Raw genomic sequence first — 25,000 nt, 5'->3', positions numbered from 1 at the left:
TTAATAGATAGCATAAAGTAGTCAGACGGTGAAGGAGAGAGAGGAACAAACCCTGGTTGAAATAAAGGAAGGAAAGAAGAAGAAGCAAAGTTTTTCGAGATATTTTTTGCTAGATGCCAGATGCTAGATGCCAGTCACGAGGGGAGTTAGATCTTGTAAGATTTTGACACTTTCTGTTAATGAAGGAGTGTTTGGTTAGTAGTAGAACAGACTTGGCATGGTTCCAGGTAGAAATACAAAGTGCATGAGATCCTGGTGATGGCTTAAGTACCTCTTGTGGGCCATCTCTCTGTCATGTATAGCATGAGAACAAGCTGTGTTAAACTATGGTTTGGAAGGTTTAGGTCGAGAAAAAGAGTGAGAAATGTACGCCTCCATACCATATACTATCACTTCTGTTATGCGCTCGGTACACAAAGACGGGTCTCTGACACGGAGGCAGTAGTCATTCCAAGGAAAATCAACAAAATACCTCCTCAGGTCCCCTTAACTACCAGAGGCAAAACGCCAGAGGCACCTCCGTTTAGGGGGATCCTGAGGAGGGATTGGAGCAATAGGAAAAGATACAGATATGAGAATGTGATCGCAGGAACCCAACGGAGAAGAGAGGGTGACAGCATAAGTAAAATTATTTGAGGTTAAGAAAAGATCAAGAATGTTGGGCGTATCTCCAAGACGGTCAGAAATACAAATAGGGTGTTGCACCAATTCCTTTAGGTCGTGTAGAATAGCGAAGTTGAAGGCTGGTTCACCAGGATGGTCACTGAAGGGAGAGGAAACCCAAATCTGGTGCTGAACAATGAAGTCTCCAGGAATGGAGATCTCTGCAAAAGGTAAGAGAGTCAGAATGTACTCCACTTTGGAAGTTAAGTATTCAAGGAATTTCTTATAGTCAGAGGAGTTAGGTGAGGGGTATACAGCACAGATTAGTTTGATAGTGACTCTGTAGTCGTATCCAGATGGTGGAAAACTTGGAAGATTCAAGAGCGTGAGCACGAGAGCAGGTTAAGTCGTTGCGCACATAAACGCAATATCCAGCTTTGGATTGAAAATGAGGATATTGAAAGTACGAGAGAACAGAAAAGGGGCTACTGTAAGTTGCTTCAGACACCTGTGTTTCAGTAGAGGAAAAGAAATTGAGTTTAGAATAGGAGAGGTGGTGTTCTACAGATTTAAAATTAGATCTTAGGCCGCGAATGTTGCAGAAGTTATTGAAGAGTTGAGTTGAGGGGGGATGTCGAGACACTTAGGGTCGTTATCAGAAGAGCAGTCTGGGGTCATTTGTGGTCTCCTCCCCAGATGGGGATGAGTCGCCTTGATAACTTTGAACTTTCGAGTGAAGGGTGTGTGTTATTAGGTGCTTGTAGTTTTGTGAGGAGGAAGAAAGTTATGTTTAGAGGGGAGGCTGGTACTTCCCCCTTGTGTTGTAAGACAAGGGAAACGTTCAGTGAGGTCACAACTGGGTTTAATGATAAGTTCACAGCACACGCTTCAGTGCTTTAGACCTCACAGGGAGTAATTATCGTTTCGGCAGGTGCCTATTGCCTCCTCCATATATATATATATATATATATATATATATATATATATATATATATATATATATATATATATATATATATATATATATATATATATATATATATATATATATATATATATATATATATATATATATATATATATATATATTTTTTTTTTTTTTTTATGTAGGAAGGATACTGGCCAAGGGCAACAAAAATCTAATAAAAAAAATGCCCACTGGAATGCCAGTCCCATAAAAGGGTCAAAGTAGTGGTCAAAAATTGGTGGATAAGTGTCTTGAAACCTCCCTCTTGAAGGAATTCAAGTCGTAGGAAGGTGGAAATACAGAAGCAGGCAGAGAGTTCCAGAGTTTACCAGAGAAAGGGATGAATGACTGAGAATACTGGTTAACTCTTGCGTTAGAGAGGTGGACAGAATAGGGGTGAGAGAAAGAAGAAAGTCTTGTGCAGCGAGGCTGCGGAAGGAGGGGAGGCATGCAGTTAGCAAGATCAGAAGAGCAGTTAGCATGAAAATAGCGGTAGAAGACAGCTAGATATGCAACATTGCGGTGGTGAGAGAGAGGCTGAAGACAGTCAGTTAGAGGAGAGGAGTTGATGAGACGAAAAGCTTTTGATTCCACCCTGTCTAGAAGAGCAGCATGAGTGGAACCCCCCCAGACATGTGAAGCATACTCCATACATGGACGGATAAGGCCCTTGTACAGAGTTAGCAGCTGGAGGGGTGAGAAAAACTGGCGGAGACGTCTCAGAACACCTAACTTCATAGAAGCTGTTTTAGCTAGAGATGAGATGTGAAGTTTCCAGTTCAGATTATAAGTAAAGGACAGCCCGAGGATGTTCAGTGTAGAAGAGGGGGACAGTTGAGTGTCATTGAAGAAGAGGGGATAGTTGTCTGGAAGGTTGTGTCGAGTTGATAGATGGAGGAATTGAGTTTTTGAGGCATTGAACAATACCAAGTTTGCTCTGCCTCAATCAGAAATTTTAGAAAGATCAGAAGTCAGGCGTTCTGTGGCTTCCCTGCGTGATATGTTTACCTCCTGAAGGGTTGGACGTCTATGAAAAGACGTGGGAAAGTGCAGGGTGGTATCATCAGCGTAGGAGTGGATAGGACAAGAAGTTTGGTTTAGAAGATCATTAATGAATAATAAGAAGAGAGTGGGTGATAGGACAGAACCCTGAGGAACACCACTGTTAATAGATTTAGGAGAAGAACAGTGACCGTCTACCACAGCAGCAATAGAACGGTCAGAAAGGAAACTTGAGATGAAGTTACAGAGAGAAGGATAGAAACCGTAGGAGGGTAGTTTGGAAATCAAAGCTTTGTGCCAGACTCTATCAAAGGCTTTTGATATGTCCAAGGCAACAGCAAAAGTTTCACCAAAATATATATATATATATATATATATATATATATATATATATATATGTGTGTGTGTGTGTGGGTGTGTGTGTGTGTGTGTGTGTGTGTGTGTGTGTGTGTGTGTGTGTTTATGTGTGTGTGTGTGTGTGTGTGTGTGTGTGTGTGTTTATGTGTGTGTGTGTGTGTGTGTGTGTGTGTGTGTGTGTGTATGTGTGTGTGTGTACTCAGAATGCCCAACTTCATAGAAGCTGTTTTAATTAGAAGAGTTGTGAATTTCCAGTTTAGTTAAAAGGATATACCAAGAATGTTCAACGTAGAAGAAGGGGAGAGTCGAGTGTCATTGAAGAAGAGGGCATAGTTTTCTGGAAGGTTGTGTCGAGTTGATACATGGAGGAATTGAGTTTTTGAGGCACTGAACAATAGAAAATTTGCTTTGCCACAATCAAAAATTTTAGAGAGATCAGAAGTGAGGCGTTCTTTGGCTTCCCTGCGTGAACTGTTTACTTCATCAAGGGTTGGATGTCTAAGAAAAGATGCGGAAAAGTGCAGGGTGGTATCATCAGCGGAGGAGTGAATGGGACAAAAGCTTTGGTTTAGAATATCATTGATGGATAATAGGAAGCATCCTTCTTAACATCTCTCTTCACGCCATGAGGTGAATTAACTTCTATTCGAGTCTTCTCCAACTCAAACATCCTATTCTTCTCATCTTCCTTTTCTCTTTCAGCCTGAAATATTTCAATTTTCTTTTCATATTTCCTCACCTTCTCCTCCTTCTCTGCTTCAAGAAGCCTTATCTCTTTCTCTCTCTCGGCTTCAAGCCTCCTGGCTTCTGTAGCCTCTTCAGTCTTCAGTATCCTTTCCTCAGCTTCTGCTTACAACTGGAGCTTTCTTAATTCTCTCTCCTCCTTCTCTCTATCCTCCTCCATTTCCATTCTTCTCATTTTCAACTTAAATCATATCTCCTTAGACATGTCTTCGGTCTGGGCGAAGCCACTAACACTGCTGGTAGGGCTAACACATCCGTGGACGCTGTGTGTGTGTGTGTGTGGGACTAGGCGTCCTCACACCGAATTGGGTGAAATCTACACTGGCCCCCCCCCTTGTTTAATTAGTAGAATTTTTAAATGCAAAGTGGTTTATTTAAGTAAAGTCCGCGCGGGGGTGAGCGGTGTCTGGGCTGGCGTCCCTATGTATGTGTGTCGCACCGCACCATCCCCATTTTCTTGTACCTTCTCCCCTTACCAGCAGCGCGGGAAAGTGTTTGGTGCGCTTTCTCACAGACAGTCACTACCCAGCGCTTGGACAGACATACTGAGACGTGCTCTAGTATTTGACAGAGACTAGGGTGGGATAATAGTTAGCTGGGTCTGTTGCCGTAAGGGGATAAATGAGTCATTACCGGCGTACACCCCGGCCTACTTATGTAAAATAGGAGTCTCCATAGTTGTATGTGTCATGTTATTGGCCAAGTTTACCCTGAAAAGGAACACGTTCTCTTAGTGTCCCCCGTGTTCTGTTTTTCTTCTAAACTTATCCTTATTCTTAGTTATAAATTAGTATAAGGCTCATTTTATATCATGTAGTATTATTCTCTTAATAATTTAAGTTCTTTGTATGCATGCATATGTAAGGGAAAATGTGTATTTAAGGTGGAATGTGTTGAGATGAGAGGCGATAGTGTTTCGCTTTTGTATCTGAGTCAGCAGAATTTCGAACACAAGAGGACCTGAGGGGAACGGAAGGGTGGCGTTCTCATGGGATAAATTTGGGTGGTGGTGTGGTGATTAAGTTGGTGTGTGGAGATATTAGTGATGTGGTGGTATAACCCTGACATCCAGGATGAGGTTCGTGAGTCTTTTGTGTATCAAGAGCTCTTGTCCGCTGAAATTCGGTTGGTGAGTGGTGTCGGTGACGTAACGCTGAGGGGTAGCGTCAGGCTGGGAGGCAGCCATTTGGTGGTAGGGGTTGTGGTGGTGTTGTGCCGTTATTGGTGTCTTTGGGGATGGTATTATAGTGCTATAGGTGAATTGTGGTGATGGTGGTGATGTCTTGTGAGTTTAAAGAGGTGAAATACAGGAATTGTTATTTAGTGATGCGGTGATGGCGTTTGGAGAAATTCCTGCAGCTGGGGAAAATATTTCAGCAGTCTTTGAAGAAGCAAAAGGGTTTTAGTGCTTTGTGAAATGATGGGAATGTTATATATTGATTTATATAACTTTTAAGCAATAAGAAAGGCGATATAAGAGCTTCAGTAAAGAGAAACGTATGGTAATTGAATGTAGCAATTATTCGATGTACCCTGAGGGGAATAGAAGGGCGGCGTTTTCACGGGATAAATTCGGATGTGGTGTGGTGATGGAGTGTGTGTGTGTGTGTGTGTGGAGCTATCAGTGACATGGCGGCATAACCTTGATATCCAGGATCAGGTGGGTGAGTCTTTTATGGTACTAAGAGCTCTTGTCCGCTGAAATTTGATTATTGAGTTGCGTTGGTTATGTAATGCTGAGGAGATAACGTCAGGGTGAAAAGCAGCCATTTTGTGGTTGAGGCTGCGGTGGTGGTGTGGCGTCATTGGTGTTTTTGGGGGTGGTGGTGTTGTGGTGTTATTAGTGTCTTTGGGGATGGTGTTATGGTGTTATAGGTGATCTATGGTGATGCTGGTGATGTCTTGTGAGGTTTGAGGAAGTAAAGTACGGGAATTGTTATTTGGTGACGTGGTGACAGCGTTTTGGGAAATTCCCGCAACTGGGGAAAATATTTCAGCGGCCTATGAAGGAATGAAAGGGTTTTAGTGTTTTGTGAAGTGACGGGAATGCCATATAGTGATGTGAATAAACTCTGAGCAATAGGGAAGGCGATATAAGAGCCTGAAGTAAAAGGGAAACGTATTGTAATTCAGTGTGGGAATTATCTTGTGTTGGTCTAGGGCAGAAATTTGTTCCCTAATTTCCTTTAATGTGTACTACTTCAATTTGTTTGTGTGTTAACATTATTATTAATATATTCTGTTATTATATAAAAACTGTGTTTTCTACCCCAACATTGATCTGGTATTATGGTGATTTCTAGCGTGCTGTGCCCTGGTAAGGGTTTTGTGAGAGGGCTTAATAGCTAGCGATTTTGGATAGGTCAGGTAGGTATTAAAAATCCAGACCTTTAAAACTTTCTGGGATTAGTGTAACGTCCACTTTCCTGGAAAGATAACCGGGATTGTGACAATATACTCGTATATATATATATATATATATATATATATATATATATATATATATATATATATATATATATATATATATATATATATATATATATATATATATATATATTGCTAACCTCATCTGGACCCTCAAAGAAGACATCTCTTCACATCTTAACTGTCATGAAAAAAACAGACAGTACACCTAAGATAACACCAAAGAATAAAAAAAAAAAAATCCACATTTCTCAGACATGTCTATAAGAACTGTTAACAGACGTAACAGAACTGGGCTATAGTGGTCACTATCAGGTTAAGAAACTGAACTTATCCAAGGTACAGAAGAAACGTAGGCTAGATTTTACAAATAAATATTTTCACTGGAATCCTCAACAGTGGTGTGAAGTATTTTGAAGTGATGAAGCAACCTTCACCATCATCTGCAACTGTAGAAGACATGTGTACCAGCCCAGAGGTAGTGACCCCTACACTAATGGTACACCTGTGGGACCACAAAACACCCAGACTTGCTAATGGTTTAGGGGTGTTTCAGTATTTAAAGTGTTGGTGAAGTTGTGCCTTCCCGAAAACAGTATATAAATCATTATAATTACCTCGACTTATTGTGTGACAATTTACCAGAGGTGTTTGACCAGTGTGGGGTTACGATTTTTATGCAGGATGGTGGACCCTGTCATACTGCCAAATCTATCGTTCAATGAAGTGATATTCTCTGGACAACTGGCCTGGCAGTTCCTCTGAATTAAATCCTGTTGAGAACCTCTGGTAAATAATAATAATAATAATTATAATAATAATAATAATAATAATAATAATAATAATAATAATAATAATAAACATTTACTAGGCAAGGATATTAGTTCCATCCCACAGTTGGAGGCTGCTCTACACGAGGCATGGAATAATTTACCTCCCCAAACTCTCAAGAAGTTATGTGAGAGTCTCCTACATGGCTGAGGGACGTGATTAAACATAAAGGAGGCAGCACCAAGAATAACTCATAAGAGATTGGCATCTCATATCCCATATATTTTTCCTGGTTATCATTTTTTTTTTCACTTTTGCTCTGGGAGAAAATACTCCCAAATATGGAAAAAAATAAATAAATAAATTTCGAAATCACCATTTTTAAATGTCCCACTGGGCTTTAAACATGGCCTGCCAAGTGATGCTGCCAGACATACAATTCTGAGCCATGCTATTTTTTTTTTTTTCAGTGTTTTCTGCACATCTTGTAACACTAGGTAATAGTCTACAATATAAATGTTCATAATAACTGCCTGTTTATAAGGATGAGACTTGTTTTCATGAATAAATTACTCCTTTTTCAAAATAAACAATAACTTTCATCAGAAAATTAGTTTTTTTTTTTTTTTTACACAGTATCATTTTCTTTTTTTTCTTTCATATTCCTTACACAATATTACCCAAGGCTCAGTGCATACAGCCACATCACACTCATGACAGTAATACTGTCACTGTTTTCTTTCTCGTCTAGTGTGGCTGAACACATGACAGGCTTTCAGTATTTTTCTTTTTTTTCTTTTTTTTTTTTCAATATCTGGTTGTGGCTGCATGGTGCGTAAAAGTGGCGTCCTGTGAGCACAGGATTTTCAGGCACATGGCGATCTAGGGTAGGGTGCTCCATGACATTACCTTTCAGCAACTGACGTTGAGAACATAAGAAACATAAGAAATAAGAGAAGCTGCAAGAAGCCATCAGGCCTACACGTGTCAGTCCTTGTATGAAATATACCTATCCATAAATCCGTCTAATCTTCTCTTAAGGCTCCCTAATGTCTTAGCACTAACAACTTGATTACTGAGTCGTTCCATACATCTACCACTCTATTTGATAACCGATTTCTTCCTATCTCTTTTTTAAACCTAAATTTTTCAAGCTTCAACCCGTTGTTTCTTGTTCTGCCCTGGTTACTGATCCTAAGAATTTTGCTTACGTCCCCTTTGTTATAACCCTTATACCACTTAAAGACTTGTATCAGGTACCCTCTTAACCTACGTCTCTCTAAAGAATGTAAATTTAACAGCTTCAGTCTCGCCTCGTAAGTAATATTCCTCATCCCCTGTATCCTTTTACTCATTCTCCTTTGTGCTGACTTTAGTAAATATATATCCTTCCTGTAATATGGTGACCAGAACTGCACAGCGTATCCAGATGAGGTCTGACCAGCGCCAAATATAATTTCAATATTACTTCGAGGCTTCTACTTTTAACACTTCTAAAAATGAATCTTAATACCCTGTTTGCCCTGTTTCTGGCATCTATGCATTGCTTTCTTAGACGAAGTTCAAAGCTAACTATAACTCCTAATTTTTTTTCGTATCCTGAACCTACCAGAGCTTCGTTGTTTATTGTGTACCTGCTGTGTGGGTTTCCTCTACCTATCCTAAGTACTATGCATTTGTCTGTCCATTTGTCTGTCCATTTGTTCATCCTATCTAAATCTGCCTGCAAGGCGATGGGATCCGATTCTGACCTAATTAATCTACCTATCTTTGTGTCATCCATAAATTTACTAACATCATTACTAATTCCGCTATCCAAGTCATTGATATATAATAAAAACAAAAATGGCCCTAATACTGATACCCGTGACATCCCACAAATTACATGACCCCACTCGGATTTAGAGCTGTTTATTACAACTCTGTCGCCTGTCGCTTAGCCACGACCTTATCCAGTCCAACACCTCCCCATCTATCCCGTGACCCCTAACCTTTCCCAGGAGCCTCTGATGGGGTATCCTGTCAATCGCTTTACTAAAGTCCAGATATGAGATGTCATAACTAGCACCAATATCTGCCGCCTCATAAACCTTAGTGTAAAAACTTAAGTTTGTAAGGCAAGACTTCCCGTTCGTGAAGCCATGCTGTGACTGGTTTATCAAGTTATGTTTGTCTAAATGCTCCCTAATGTTCTTCACTATTGACGACTACATTATTTTCCCTACGACTGAAGTTATGCTGACAGGTCTATAAATAGACGCTAAAGTATTACTTCCTTTCTTAAAGATGGGTACTAATTACATTAGCCTGCCTCCACATTGCTGGTACCTCACCTGACTCTAGTGATTTCCTAAAGACAGAAACTAACGGCTCACTAATAACCTCTTTGCATTCCTTAAGTACTCTGGGATATATTTCATCTGGTTCTGGTGTCTTGAACTTTTTCAACCTATCTACCTCCTCTTCCACTATCTTCTAGTTATGGTAATATCAATCAGCTTCTCATTCTCATCTGCTCTAAACATCTGTTCACTATTCGGGATATCCTGCATGTTTTCCAGGGTGAAGACAGTTAAAAAATACTGATTCAGCATTTTACTAATCTCCTCTCCATAATTAACCAACTCCCCATCTACTGCCTTTGATAGACCCATAGCCTCCTTATTCTTCGTGCTAAGTACCTGATAAAATCCCTTCAGGTCCGTCTTCGCCTGGCTGGCTATCTTTAATTCATAATTGCTTTTAGCTTTCCTCGTTAACCTCCTGACTGTCCTAACTAATTCATTATATTGTGGCCTTAAAACCTCTTCCTCGAGCAAGGCTCCTTCTCATCTCTCTCTCTCTCTCTCTCTCTCTCTCTCTAGATACTTTCAGGTATCTACGGCAACGTTTCAAAAAGCTGATTGATGAAATTAACCATTGCCAATAAAGAAATTGCTTCGCTAGTAAATATTACATAGTTATTTCATTCTTTCACTATGATATAAGCCCACTCATAACATTCTCTTAACTGATAATATATCCCTTGATCTTCCATGTTTAGGTTGAATTGAACTCTGCAAATGGATATAGGGTTGATTAAATCTGCGACAAAAATTCTTTCTAATGGGTCTTCATACAGGAAAACATTTAGTAAATTCTATAAGTACTAAAATTGAGTTTGACAATCCAGCATTCCTTTCTCGCTACATGTACATACTTCGTCAGTGTCTTAAGGGCTGCTTCTCCTCTGTAGATGAAGAGAGTAGCAGAGAACATCAGCAGGGTAGTGAGGAATAAAGCCGACCACACCTGCAACACACTAGTTTTCAGATATCTGCAGCACGTCATGTTACTCTACGACATCATCATTCAAGGCACAGACAGTCAAGATCTAAGATTTATATTTTGAAAGTGTTTATGATTCTGCTTGAAAAATAAAAAGAACGACAATGGTGGTAATTTATTTATTTTTTTCTAAAAGACACAATAAAAATACAGATAAGAGTAATTTTCACAGAAAAGAATACAAACATAATAAAGAATAGAATAAACATCTAATATTTCCTTACTAGTAAAGTGTATGGCTTAATAAATCCAGCCATGTCGGAAGATACTTCTGGGCGAGCATAAACCATGTTGGTGTGATCAACGTAAAGAGCTGGGGTGAAGTCGACCGCCTGCCACCGCCGCCACGTCACAGAAAACAGCGACCCGGTCATGTCCACTTCCTGACGGCGGATCAAAATATCAGTAATATATATATATATATATATATATATATATATATATATATATATATATATATATATATATATATATATATATATATATATATATATATATATATATAGGGACACCGGCCAAGGGCAACAAAAATCCAATAAAAAGAAAAAGCCCACTGAGTTGCCGGTCCCCGAATAGGGTCCGAAGCGGTAGTCAAAAATTGCAGGATATGTGCCTTGAAACCTCCCTCTTCAAGGGTTTAAGTCATAAGAGGATGGAAATACAGAAGCAGGCAGGGAGTTCCTGTGTTTACCAGAGGAAGGGATGAATGACTGAGAATACTAGTTAACTTGTGCCTTTGAGATGTGAACAGAATACGGGTGAGAGAAAGGAGAGTCTTTAGCAGCGCGGGCGGGGTAGAAGGGGAGACATGCAGTTAGCAAGATCAAAAGAGCAGTTAGCATGAAAATAGCGGTAGAAGACAGCTAGAGATGTAACATTGCAGCAATGAGAAAGAGGCTGTAGACAGTCAGTTAGAGTAGAGGAGTTGATGAGACAAAAAACTTTTGATTCCACCCTGTCTAAAAGAGCGGTAAAAGAGGAATCCCCCACAGACATGTGAAGCATACTCCATACATGGACGGATAAAGCCCTTGTACAGAGTTAGCAGCTGCAGGATTGAGAAAAACTGGCGCAGACGTCTCAAAACACCTAACTTGATAGAAGCTGTTTTAGCTAGAGATGAGATGTAAAGTTCTCAGTTTAAATTATAAGAAAAGGACAAACCGAAGATGTTCAGTGTACAAGAGGGGGACAGTTGAGTGTCATTGATCTAGAGAGGATAGTTGTCTGGAAGGTTATGTTGAGTTGATAGGTATTGAGTTTTTGAGGCATTGAACAACGCCAAGTTTGCTCTGCCCCAATCAGAAATTTCAGAGAGACCAGAAGTCAGGCGTTGTGTGGCTTCCCTGCGTGAAATGTTTACTCCCTGAAAGGTTAGAGGTCTGTGAAAAGAATTGGAAAAGTGCAGGGTGGTATTATCAGCGTAGGAATGGATTGGACAAGGAGTTTGGTTTAGATCTTTGATGAATAACAGGAAGAGAGTGCGTGATGAGATAGAACTTTGAGGAACACCACCGTTAATAGATTTACGAGAAGAACAGTGACCGTCTACCACTGCAGCAAGACGACGGTCAGAAAGGAAACTTGTGATGAAGTTACAAAGAGAAGGATAGAAACCGTAGGAGAGTAGATTGGAAATCAAATCTTTGTGCCAAACTCTATCAAAAGTTTTTCATATGTCTAAGGCAACAGCAAAAGTTTCACTAAAATCTCTAAAAGATATTTTAGACTCAATAAAGAAAGCCAGAGGATCACCAGTAGACGGAATCCATACCAGCAGTCAGATAGAAGGTTGCGAAGTGATAGATGTTTAAGAATCTTCCTGTTGAGGACACATTCAAAAACTTATCATAGGCAGGAAATTAAACCAATGAGACGGTAGTTTGAGAGATTAGAACGGTCACTTTTTTTAGGAACAGGATGAATGAAGGCAAGCTTCCAGCAAGAAGGAAGGGTAGATGTTGAAAGACAGAGTTGTAAGAGTTTGACTATGGAAGGTGCAAGCACGGAGGCACCCCAACCCATAGGAAGGACCCCATCAGTTCCGTAAGCCTTCCGAGGGTTTACGCCAGCAAGGGCATGGAAAACATCATTGCAAAGAATTTTGATAGGTAACATTATGTATTCAGAGGGTGGAGGAGAGGAAGGAAGAAGCCCTGAATCACCCAAGGTAGAGTTTTTAGCAAAGGTTTGAGCTAAGAATTCAGCTTCAAAGATAAAAGTGATTCCAGTGGTGCCATCTGGTTGAAATAAAGGAGGAAAAGAAGATGAAGCAAAGTTATTGGTGATGTGTTTGGCTAAATGCCAGAAGTCATGAGGGCAGTTAGTTTATGAAAGATTTTGACACTTTATCAATGAAGGAGTTTTTGGCTAGTTGGAGGACAGACTTTGTATGGTGCCGGGCAGAAATATAAAGTGCATGAGGTTCTGGTGATGGAAGGCTCAAGTACCTTTTGTGAGCCATCTCTCTATTATGTATAACACGAGAACAAGCTGTGTTAAACCATGGTTGGAAAGGTTTAGGTCGAGAAAGAGAGAGAGGAATGTATGCCTTTATGCCAGACACAATCACGTCTGTTATGCGCTCAGCACACAGAGATAAGTCTCTGTCACGGAAGCGTTAGTCATTCCAAGGAAAATCAGGAAAATACCTCCTGAGGTCCCCATAACTAACAGAGGCAAAACGCCAGAGGCACATCCACTTAGGGGATCCTAAGGAGGGAATGGAGTGATAGGACAAGATGCAGATATAAGATTGTGATCGGAGGAGCTCATCGGAGAAGAGATGGTAACAGCATAAGCAGGATTTAAGGTTAAGAAGAGGTCAAGAATGTTGGGTGTATGTACAAGACGGGTCAGGAATACGAGTAGGATGTTGCACCAATTTTTCTAGATCGTGGAGAATAGCAAAGCTGAAGATTAGTTCACCAGGATGGTCAGTGAAGGGAGAGGAAAGCCAAAGCTGGTGGTGAAGACTGAAGTCTCCTAGAATGGAGATCTCCGCAAAAGGGAAGAGAGTCAGCATGTGCTCCAATTTGGAAGTTAAGTAGTCAAATAATTTCTTACAGTCAGATGAGTTAGGTGAGAGGTATACAGCACAGATAAATTTAGTTTGAGAGTGACTGTAGTAGTAGTCAGATAGTGGAAAACTCGGAAGATTCAAGAGCGCCGGAACGAGAGCAGGTTAATTCATTGCGCGCATAAACGCAACGTCCAGCTTTTGATTGAAAGTGAAGTTAGAGAAAGTAGGATGGAACAAAAAAAAGGGGTTACTGTCAGTTGCCTCAGACATTTGTGTTTCAGTGAGTATGGTTTAGTAGAGGAGAGATGGTGTTTACAGATTGAATATTAGATCTAAGACCGGGAATGTAGCAGAAGAAGAATAAGAAGAAAAAGTTGACAGGGGTGTGAAGACACTTAGGGTCGATACCAGAAGAGCAACCCAACGTGCAGACATTTGTGGTCTTCTCTCTAGATCAGGACTATGAGGGTGGTGTAGGAGTCGCTTTGATAATTTAGAATTTTATGTGAAGGGTGTGTGTGTGTCATTAGATGCTTGTAGTTTTGTGTGAAGGAAGAGAGTTGTCTTTACAGGACAGGCTGTGTCTGCCCCATTGTACTGTGAATCTCAAAGGGAAACATTCAGTGAGGGCACAGCTGGGTTTAATGATAAGTTCACAGCACCACCTGATCCAGTGCTTTAGACCTCACTCAGGGTCGACCTCCTCATATATATATATATATATATATATATATATATATATATATATATATATATATATATATATATATATATATATATATATTCAACCCTGTCTAGAAGAGCAGTATATATATATATATATATATATATATATATATATATATATATATATATATATATATATATATATATATATATATATATATGTATATTTTTTTTTTTTTAGAAAGGACACTGGCCAAGGGCAACAAAAATCCAATAAAGTAATATGCCCACTGAAATGCCAGTCCCATAAAACGGTCAAAGCAGTGGTCAAAAATTGATGAATAAGTGTCTTGAAATCTCTCTCTTGAAGGAATTCAAGTCATAGGAAGGTGGAAATACAGAAGCAGGCAGGGAGTTCCAGAGTTTACCAGAGAAATGGATGAATAATTGAGAATACTCGTTAACTCTTACGTTAGAGAGGTGGACAGAATAGGGGTGAGAGAAAGAAGAAAGTCTTGTGCAGCGAGGCCGCGGGAGGAGGGGAGGCATGCAGTTAGCAAGATCAGAAGAGCAGTTAGCATGAAAATAGCGGTAGAAGACAGCTAGATATGCAACACTGCGGCGGTGAGAGAGAGGCTGAAGACAGTCAGTTAGAGGAGAGGAGTCGATGAGACGAATAGCTTTTGATTCAACCCTGTCTAGAAGAGCAGTATGCATGGAACCCCCCCAGACATGTGAAGCATACTCCATACAAGGACGGATAAGGCCCTTGTACAGAGTTAGCAGCTGGGGGGGTGAGAAAAACTGGCGGAGACGTCTCAGAGCGCCTAACTTCATAGAAGCTGTTTTAGCTAGAGATGAGATGTGAAGTTTCCAGTTCAGATTAAAAGTAAAGGACAGACCGAGGATGTTCAGTGTAGAAGAGGGGGTTTAGTTTTTGAGACATTGAACAATACCAAGTTTGCTCTGCCCGAATTAGAAATTTTAGAAGGATCAGAAGTCAAGCGTTCCGTGGCTTCCCTGCGTGAAATGTTTACCTCCTGAAGGGTTGGACGTCTATGAAAAGATGAAGAAAAGTGCAGAGTAGTATCCTCAGCGTAGGAGTGGATAGGACAAGAAATTTGGTTTAAAAGATCATTAATGAATAATAAGAAGAGAGTGGGTGACAGGACAGAACCCTGAGGAACACCACTGTTAATAGATTTAGGAGAAGAACAGTGACCGTCTACCACAGCAGCAATAGAACGGTCAGAAAGGAAACTTGAGATGAAGTTACAGAGAGAAGGATAGAAACCGTAGGAGGGTAGTTTGGAAATCAAAGCTTTGTGCCAGATTCTATCAAAAGCTTTTGATATGTCCAAGGCAACAGCAAAATTTTCACCAAAATCTCTAAAAGAGGATGACCAAGACTCAGTAAGGAAAGCCAGAAGATCACCAGTAGAGCGGCCTTGACGGAACCCATACTGGCGATCACATAGAAGGTTGTGAAATGATAGATGTTTAAGAATCTTCCTGTTGGGGATAGATTCAAAAACTTTATATAGGCTGAAAATTAAAGCAATAGGACGGCAGTTTGAGGGATTAGAACCCTTTTTAGGAACGGGTTGAATGTAGGCAAACTTCCAGCATGAAGGAAAGGTAGATGTTGACAGAGAGAGCTGAAGGAGTTTGACTAGGCAAGGTGAAAGCACGGAGGCACAGTTTCGGAGAACAATAGGAGGGACCCAATCAGGTCCATAAGCCTTCCGAGAGTTTAGGCTAGCGAGGGCATGGAAAACATCATTGCGAAGAATTTTAATAGGTGGCATGAAGTAGTCAGAGGGTGGAGAGGGAGGAACAAGCCCAGAATCGTCCAAGGTAGAGTTTTTAGCAAATGTTTGAGCGAAGAGTTCAGTTTAGAAATAGATGTGATAGCAGTGGTGCCATCTGGTTGAAATAGAGGAGGGAAAGAAAAAGAAGCAAAGTTATTGGAGATATTTTTGGCTAGATGCCAGAAGTCACGAGGGGAGTTAGATCTTGAAAAGTTTTGACATTTTCTGTTAATGAAGGCGTTTTTTGGCTAGTTGGAGAACAGACTTGGCATGGTTCCGGACAGAAATATAAAGTGCATGAGATTCTGGTGATGGAAGGCTTAAGTACCTTTTGTGGGCCACCTCTCTATCATGTATAGCACGAGAACAAGTTGTGTTAAACCAAGGTTTAGAAGGTTTAGGACGAGAAAAAGAGTGAGGAATGTACGCCTCCATGCCAGACACTATCACCTCTGTTATGTGCTCAGCACACAAAGACATGGAAGCAGTAGTCATTCCAAGGAAAATCAGCAAAATACCTCCTCAGGTCCCCCTAACTAGCAGAGGCAAAACGCCAGATGCACCTTCGCTTAGGGAGATCCTGAGGAGGGATTGGAGCGATAGGACAAGATAAAGATATGAGATTGTGATCGGAGGAGCCCAATGGAGAAGAAAGGGTGACAGCATAAGCAGAAGGATTAGAGGTCAGGAAAAGGTCAAGAATGTTGGGCGTATCTCCAAAACGGTCAGGAATACGAGTAGGGTGTTGCACCAATTGCTCTAGGTCATGGAGGATTGCAAAGTTGTAGGCTAGTTCACCAGGGTGGTCAGTGAACGGAGAGGAAAGCCAAAGCTGGTGGTGAACATTGAAGTCTCCAAGAATGGAGATCTCTGCAAAAGGGAAGAGGGTCAGAATGTTCTCCACTTTGGAAGTTAAGTAGTCAAAGAATTTCTTATATTTAGAGGAGTTAGGTGAAAGGTATACAGCATAGATAAATTTAGTATGAGAGTGACTCTGTAGTCGTAGCTAGATGGTGGAAAACTCGAAAGATTCAAGAGCGTGGGCACGAGAGCAGGTTAAATCATTGCGCACATAAACGCAGCACCCAGCTTTAGATCGAAAATGAGGATAGAGAAAGTAGGAGGGAACAGAAAAGGGGCTACTGTCAGTTGCCTCAGACACCTGAGTTTCAGTGAGGAAAAGAAAATGAGGTTTAGAAGAGGAGAGGTAGTGTTCTACAGATTGAAAATTAGATCTTAGACCGCGAATGTTGCAGAAGTTAATGAAGAAAAAGTTGAGGGGGGTGTCAAGACACTTAGGGTCGTCGACAGAAAGGCAGTCCGACCTGGGGACATTTATCGTCCCTCCACAGATGGGGACTCCGAGGCTGGTGTAGGAGTCCCCATGAAGATTTTTGAATTTTTGAGTGAAGGGTGTGTGTGTTATTAGGTGCTTGTAGTTTTGTGTGGAGGAAGAGAGTTGTCTTTAGAGGGCAGACTGTGACTGCCCCCTTGTGTTGCGAGACACAAAGGGAAACGTTCAGTGAGGTTTAATGATAAGTTCACAGCACCCCCTGAACAGTGCTTTAGACATCACTGGGAGTAATTATCGTTTCGGCAGATGTCTACTGCCTTTTCCAAGTAAAAGTATATATATATATATATATATATATATATATATATATATATATATATATATATATATATATATATATATATATATATATATATATATATATATATATATATATATATATATATATATATATATATATATATATATATATATATATATATATATATCGTGCTCAATAGGGATAATAGGCCATTAACGGTAATGGCTTGCTCAGTAGCGTTAATCTAACCTGATCATTAAACTTACTGCCCAAAATTCCCTTGCCCAATTGCATTAATGGGCTATCATCCCTATTGAGCATGATATATTGTTACAGAGAATGGGTCCTTAAATCAGGGGTAATATATATATATATATATATATATATATATATATATATATATATATATATATATATATATATATATATATATATATATATATATATATATATATATTGTTACAGAGTGGATCCTTAAGTCAGAGGGGATTGTGAGTTGTGTAGGGGAATGGAGAGTTGACTAAGTCATTACTGTTGGGTGAGTGTGTATTGTGTTTAGTACAGTAAGTTCTTTCTAGCCTGATGAGTTTTTTTTTTTTTTTCCTTTTTATTTCCCCCTTTCTTATTTATGTAGCGATATGAAATCGATACTTAAGAAGGAAGAAAAGTTATAACCCAATATACATGAACACAATCGCAGCCAGCCCATAAGGTATAAGTACAGTAATTTTTTGAGAAATAAATAATTCTGATAGCGAGATAGTCTTGAAATTTGCAATTGCAGGAATGTTTTACGTCACCCACCCCGCTCTCTCCTCTTGCCACGTAACCGGCGTAGTGTGGGAGCACCTTCTCTCGTTGTTTCCTGGGCAGTGCGTGGTCTGAGTCCAGGCAAGACCAGCGTGTTGTTCAGAGAGCTGATACATTTGAGGAGTTTTGTGTTTATTAGTCGTATATATTAGTAATTTGTTTGAGGTGCTGTGTAGTAAATATATACCTCACGGTTCTGTACCTTGTGTTGACCATTGTTAGAGGACTGAAATACCGCTCTCAGGTTTCTCTCAGGGTATGTAAAGAGGAACGTCCGCTAACTTAGTTCCGTGCATTCGTCTGTCTTGTGTTCTGCCCAGACAGATTTGGTAGTCTGCATGGAGTAGTTTTGCTTCGTGTTCCTGCTTAATTAAGTACTTCTGACCCTTGTTGTTTTTTTTGTGTGTATGTGATTTGTTGGTCAGAGGATTAGTCTTTGTGGTGTACTGCATTCGCAAGTGATTTCCTTTCTTTTTTTCAAGATCACATGAGAGAGAGAGAGAGAGAGAGAGAGAGAGAGAGAGAGAGAGAGAGAGAGTGCACTATCACAACGGCGCATTACAAAGAGTTACATAGAAAAACAGGCCACAACAGACTTTGTGGTCCTCACGAGGTGACCTGATCTAGGACTACTAATGTGATAGTAGAAGAAAAGGACAGGAAAGCAGAATTATCTCAACCATGGTGATAGTACCCTCTCTCTCTCTCTCTCTCTCTCTCTCTCTCTCATGTGATCTTGAAAAGGGAAGGCAAGTCACTTGCGTATCTTTTAAAGAGTAGAAAATAAAAATGTTGAGAATAATCAACTACAGATCCTCACTATAAACCACTGTAGAGAGAGAGAGAGAGAGAGAGAGAGAGAGAGACGAAGGGGAAATAGAAATTATCGTAGGTACGTCTGGCAGTGTCGTCCATCTTCCCCCCCCCCTTCCCCACTTACTCTCTTCTTAGAGTGGCGCCGAGACAGCGTGACTGAGCCACCAGGAAGCACTAAAATTATTGTCATGGAGTGTTTTACTTAGGAGTCTGAGTTTGTTCTTAATGAATTATTAAGAGATGTTGCATATATATATATATATATATATATATATATATATATATATATATATATATATATATATATATATATATATATATATATATATATATATATTTTGAAACTCACATCGCCAATAAACCTTTGAACAAAAAAAAAAAATATATATATATATATATATATATATATATATATATATATATATATATATATATATATATATATATATATATATATATATATATATATATATATATATATATATATATATATATATATATATATATATATATATATATATTTTTTTTTTTTTTTTTTTTTTTTTTTTTTTTTTTTTTTTTTGCGATGTGAAAGTTTCAAAATCTAGACATGTTTACTTCTTAACACACTGTATTATTCCTTATTTTACAATTCTTCGATTATTCAACTTAACGAAATCAGAATTAAATCACGTAAAAAACAAGAAAATGTAGTCTATAACGAAATATAACACACAATTGCATATATTATGTAGAGACAGACAGGTAAAGTGAAGTGATGCCGAACAACTGACGCACGCAGTGTGCTTACCTTTAAATGTAATTTACTCGTTTGTTTACTTTTGGCGATTGGCCCCTTGTCGCAGCCAGCTACTCAAGTAAAAGAGACCGAGGATGTTCTGTGTAGAAGAGGGGGGCAGTAAAGTGTCACTGAAGAAGAGGGGGACTGTTATCTGGAAGATTATGTTGAGTTGGTAAATGAAGGAATTGAGTTTTTGAGGCAATGAACATTACTGAATTTGCTCTGTCCCAATCAGAGGCAGGCGTGGCGACCTTGAGGCTTTCTTTATTTACGGCCTACGAGTAGCCCCACTTATAAGATGTAACATAGGGGAAATTGACCAGAGTGTAGGCTGCTGGTGGTGTCCATAGTGACTCAAGGAGCGTGATGGTGTAGGGTCGTAATAATAGAACAGTGTTTATGTGTGTGTGTGTGTGTGTGTGTGTGTGTGTGTGTGTGTGTGTGTGTCAGTGAGTGTTTTGAACCGATAATTGCTTTTTTCTCTGACCTAAATTCTTTTATTCGTTCTAACTCTTAAGACCCTCACTCCCCGTGTCCCGTTTTCCGCAGGTTTTGCATGTCGCTTTCGCAGCAAGCTCAAACATTTTTTTTGACCATTCTTATCAGCTTAATTGTGATTCTGTCATTACTATGGAGAAATTCCTTAACCTCTTTCCATGTCTCGTTTATACTAACTTCCTCAATCCTCACTTCTACAAGGCCGTTCATTTCTTCACACTGCCTCTATCCAGGACTTGAAGGTGTCAGTTGAAGTCAAGTTATGTGCACAATTCTGGTCATACACATGCTTCATCTCCTGAGTCTCGTTCTCATCACTTCCTCATCCTTCCTTCCGGCAACCTCCTCTTCTTCCTCCTCCTACCGCACGACTCCTTACGTGATTCTTTTGCTCCCGACAAGGTCATCATTTTCGGACTGTACGGCTGAACCAAATAGGAAACCAAAATGTGGTTACTACCAGCATGAAAAGTTTCTCTCCAAATTACCATTTCAACTTCCTGCTCTTGGACTGATCCCTTGCCTTACCCTTGTTCCATGCTGGGTGTGATACAGTGTATAAATTAATCAGGAAGAGGGGCAAAAAAAAAATCCTGCTAGGACAATTGGGATGCAGTGGAAAAATGTCACAGCACCTCTCGTAAATACTAAACGAATTTTCTCGTCTGTCTTACATATAGAAGGCAGATGACTCGACTCCCTATAGTCTTGACTTAATTGGACATCTTGATCGTGTGTAACAATAGTGTATCTCATGATTCATTGAGCAGGACTTTTTGTTGATGTTTTGTCCCCTAAGCGTACCCGTGGTGCAGTGACTAGCGAGCCTGGCTACGAGTACAAAAAGCTCTCGTTTCAATCCGTGCACGAGCAGTCGGCATACAGCTCACTCAACTGGTCATCTTTTCTACAATTGGTCGATAAAATGTGTACCTTGAAAAACTCGGTAAAGCAAATAGATGAAACCTAGATGTCACAGTGGCCCTGTCTCTGGAGATATCTGCCACCTTTATCTGTCTTCCCTTATTATGGAAGCAGTATAGCTTCACTCATATTTTCGTTAAACAGGTGTTTGCAACAATGACAGGCGCTAAACCAGGGGTGACAAGCTCCACGGGATGGTCTGAAATGGCCCGCAAAGTGAAAAGGGATTTTTCAACTTGATGCAATATTGTTGGAGACTACTAAACTGCTCAGGCGAAACATAGTAATATAATTTATCTATCATTTACATGACAATGCTCGAGTTTGCATTAATTAAAATTGCAGCAATAACGCTCTTTCATCGCTAATTTTAATAAAAAAAATATTATAAATCCGTTTAAAGCCAACGACCATGCCGGTGCTAGTATCTGAACGCATGAGCCTCCTAAACTTGCTCAGATATCACACGCAGCGTCCACTGACCTGTCTGTTAAAAGTACATATTGAAGAGGGGGAAGGAGACACGATGGCGCGAGCTACTGTCGATCAGTCGTTTACTCACGTTACATTTTGCTAGTTTTTTTTATTTTTTTTATTTTTTAATGCAGGAGGGACACTGACCAAGGGTAACATAAATCCAATAAAAAAATGCCCACTGAAATGCCAGTCCCATAAAAGGGTCCGAAGTGGTTGTCATAATTGAAGGATAAGTGTCTTGAAACCTCCCTCTTGAAGGAATTCAAGTCATAGGAAGGTGGAAGTACAGAAGCAGGCAACGAGTTCCAAAGTTGACCAGAGAAAGGGATGAATGATTGAGAATACTGGTTAACTCTTGCGTTAGAGAGGTGGACAGAATAGGGGTGAGAGAAAGAAGAAAGTCTTGTGCAGCGAGACCGCGGGAAGAGGGGAGGCATGCAATTAGCAAGATCAGAAGAGCAGTTAGCAGGAAAATAGTGGTAGAAGACAGCTAGAGATGCAACATTGTGGCGATGAGAGAGAGGCTGAAGGCAGCCAGTTAGAGGAGAGGAGTTGATGAGACGAAAAGCTTTTGATTCCACCCAGTCTAGAAGAGCAGTATGAGTGGAAGCCCCTCAGACATGTGAAGCATACTCCATACATGGACGGATAAGGCCCTTGTACAGAGTTTGCAGCTGGGGGGTGAGAAAAACTGGCGGAGACGTCTCAGAACGCCTCAGCTTTATAGAAGCTGTTTTAGCTTGAGATGAGATATGAACTTTCCAGTTCAGATTATAAGTAAAGGACAGACCGATGATGTTCAGTGTAGAAGAGGGGGACAGTTGAATGTCATTGAAGAAGAGGGAATATTTGTCTGGAAGGTTGTGTCGAATTGATAGATGGAGGAATTGAGTTTTTGAGGCATTGAACAATACCAAGTTTGCTCTGCCCCAATCAGAAATTTTAGAAAGATCAGAAGTCAGGCGTTCTGTGGCTTCCCTGCGTGAAATATTTACTTCCTGAAGGGTTTGACGTCTTTGAAAAGACGTGGAAAAGTGCAGGGTGGTATCATCAGCGTAGAAGTGGATAGGACAAGAAGTTTGGTTTAGAAGATCATAAATGAATAATAAGAAGAGAGTGGATGACAGGACAGAACCCTGAGGAACACCACTGTTAATAGATTTAGGAGAAGAACAATGACCGTCTACCACAGCAGCAATAGAACGGTCAAAAACGAAACTTGAGATGAAGTTACAGAGAGAAAGATAGAAGCCATAGGAGGGTACTTTGGAAATCAAAGCTTTGTGCCAGACTATCAAAAGCTTTTGATATGTCCAAGGCAATAACAAAAGTTTCACCAAAATCTCTAAAAGAGGATGACTAAGATTCAGTAAGGAAAGCCAGAAGATCACCAGTAGAGCGGCCTTAACGGAACATATACTGGCGATAGAAGGTTGTGAAGTGATAGATTTTTAAGAATCTTCCTGTTGAGGATAGATTCAAAAACTTTAGATAGGCAGGAAATTAAAGCGATAGGACGGTAGTTTGAGGGATTAGAACGGTCATCCTTTTTAGGAACAGGCTGAATGTAGGCAAACCTCCAGCAAGAAGAAAAGATAGATGTTGACAGACAGAGCTGAAAGAGTTTGACTAGGCAAGGTGCAAGCACGGAGGCACAGTTTCGGAGAACAATAGGAGGGACCCATCAGGTCCATAAGCCTTCTGAGAGTTTAGGCCAGCGAGGGCATGGAAAACATCATTGCTAAGAATTTTAATAGGTAGCATGAAGTAGTCAGAGGGTGGAGGAGAGGGAGGAACAAGCCCAGAATCGTCCTAGGTAGAGTTTTTAGCAAAGATTTGAGCGAAGAGTTCAGCTTTAGAAATAGATGTGATAGCATTGGTGCCATCTGGTTGAAATAAAGGAGGGAAAGAAGAAGAAGCAAAGTTATTGGAGATATTTTTAGCTAGATGCCAGAAGTCACGAGGAGAGTTAAATCTTGAAAGGTTTTGACACTTTCTGTTAATGAAGGAGTTTTTGGCTAGTTGGAGAACAGACTTGGCATGGTTCCAGACAGAAATATATAAAGAGTGAGGAATATACGCCTCCATGCCAGACACTATCACCTCTGTTATGCGCTCACTACACAAAGACGGGTCTCTGACACGGAAGCAATAGTCATTCCAAGGAAAATCAGCAAAATACCTCCTCAGGTCCCTCAACTAGCAGAGGCAAAACGCCACAGGCACCTTCGCTTAGGGGGATCCTGAAGAGGGATTGGAGCAATAGGACAAGGTACAGATATGAGATTGTGATCAGAGGAGCCCAATGGAGAAGAAAGGGTGACAGCATAAGCAGAAGGATTAGATGTCAGGAAAAGTTCAAGAATGTTGGGCGTATCTCCAAAACAGTCAGGACTACGAGTAGGGTGTTACACCAATGGTCATGGAGGTCATGGAGGATAGCAAAGTTGAAGGCTAGTTCACCAGGATGGTCAGTGAAGGGAGAGGAAAGCCAAAGCTGGTGGTGAACATTGAAGTCTCCAAGAATGGAGATCTTTGCAGAAGGGAAGAGGGTCAGAATGTGCTCCACTTTGGAAGTTAAGTAGTCAAAGAATTTCTTATAGTCAAAGGAGTTAGGTGAGAGGTATACAGCACATATAAATTTAGTTTGAGAGTGACTTTGTAGTCGTAGCCAGATGGTGGAAAACTCGGAAGATTCAAGAGCGTGGGCACGAGAGCAGGTTAAGTCATTGCGCACATAAACGCAGCATCCAGCTTTGGATCGAAAATGAGGATAGAGAAAGTAGGAGGGAACAGAAAAGGGGCTACTGTCAGTTGCCTCAGACACCTGACTTTCAGTGAGGAAAAAAAGATGAGGTTTAGAAGAGGAGAGGTGGTGTTCTACAGATTGAAAATTAGATCTTAGACCGCGAATGTTGCACAAGTTAATGAAGAAAAGTTGAGGGGGGGTGTCAAGACAGTTAGGGTCGTCGACAGAAAGGCAGTCCGACCTGGGGACATTTATGGTCCCCTCCCCAGATGGGGACTCCGAGGCTGGTGTAGGAGTCGCCATGATTTTAAAATTTTTGAGTGAAGGGTGTGTGTGTTATTAGGTGCTTGTAGTTTTGTGTGGAGGAAGAGAGTTGTCTTTAGAGGGCAGGCTGTGACTGTCCCATTGTGTTGTGAGACACAAAGGGAAACGTTCAGTGAGGTGACAGCTGGGTTTAATGATAAGTTCACAGCACCCCCTGAACAGTGCTTTAGACCTCACTGGGAGTAATTATCGTTTCGGCAGGTGTCTACTGCCTCCTCCTGTGAGGAGCTTATATGAAGTTAGGTGTTCTGAGACGTCTCCGCTAGTTTTTCTCACCTCCCAGCTGCTAACTCTGTACAAGGGCCTTATCCGTCCACGTATGGAGTATG

At 40.4% G+C, this 25,000-nt stretch overlaps 1 protein-coding gene across 1 annotated transcript in view; it reads right to left on the bottom strand.

The window, feature by feature from the left end:
* LOC135110059 (glutamate receptor ionotropic, kainate glr-3-like) overlaps positions 1 to 25,000 on the bottom strand; it is a 177,724-nt gene that overhangs the window by 107,803 nt on the left and 44,921 nt on the right. Inside the window, exons 4-5 of the mRNA XM_064022026.1 lie at positions 10,423 to 10,581; positions 10,071 to 10,162 (exon numbers count right to left, since the gene is read on the bottom strand). Of these exons, the coding sequence (XP_063878096.1) occupies positions 10,071 to 10,162; positions 10,423 to 10,581 (251 nt within the window). The remainder of the gene's footprint in view (positions 1 to 10,070; positions 10,163 to 10,422; positions 10,582 to 25,000) is intronic.

The sequence above is a fragment of the Scylla paramamosain genome, chromosome 19, assembly GCF_035594125.1.
Source record: "Scylla paramamosain isolate STU-SP2022 chromosome 19, ASM3559412v1, whole genome shotgun sequence".
NCBI classification, from domain to species: Eukaryota; Metazoa; Arthropoda; class Malacostraca; order Decapoda; family Portunidae; genus Scylla; species Scylla paramamosain.
The sequence above is the reverse complement of the archived record's forward strand: the minus strand, read 5'-3'. Positions and strand labels throughout refer to the sequence as shown.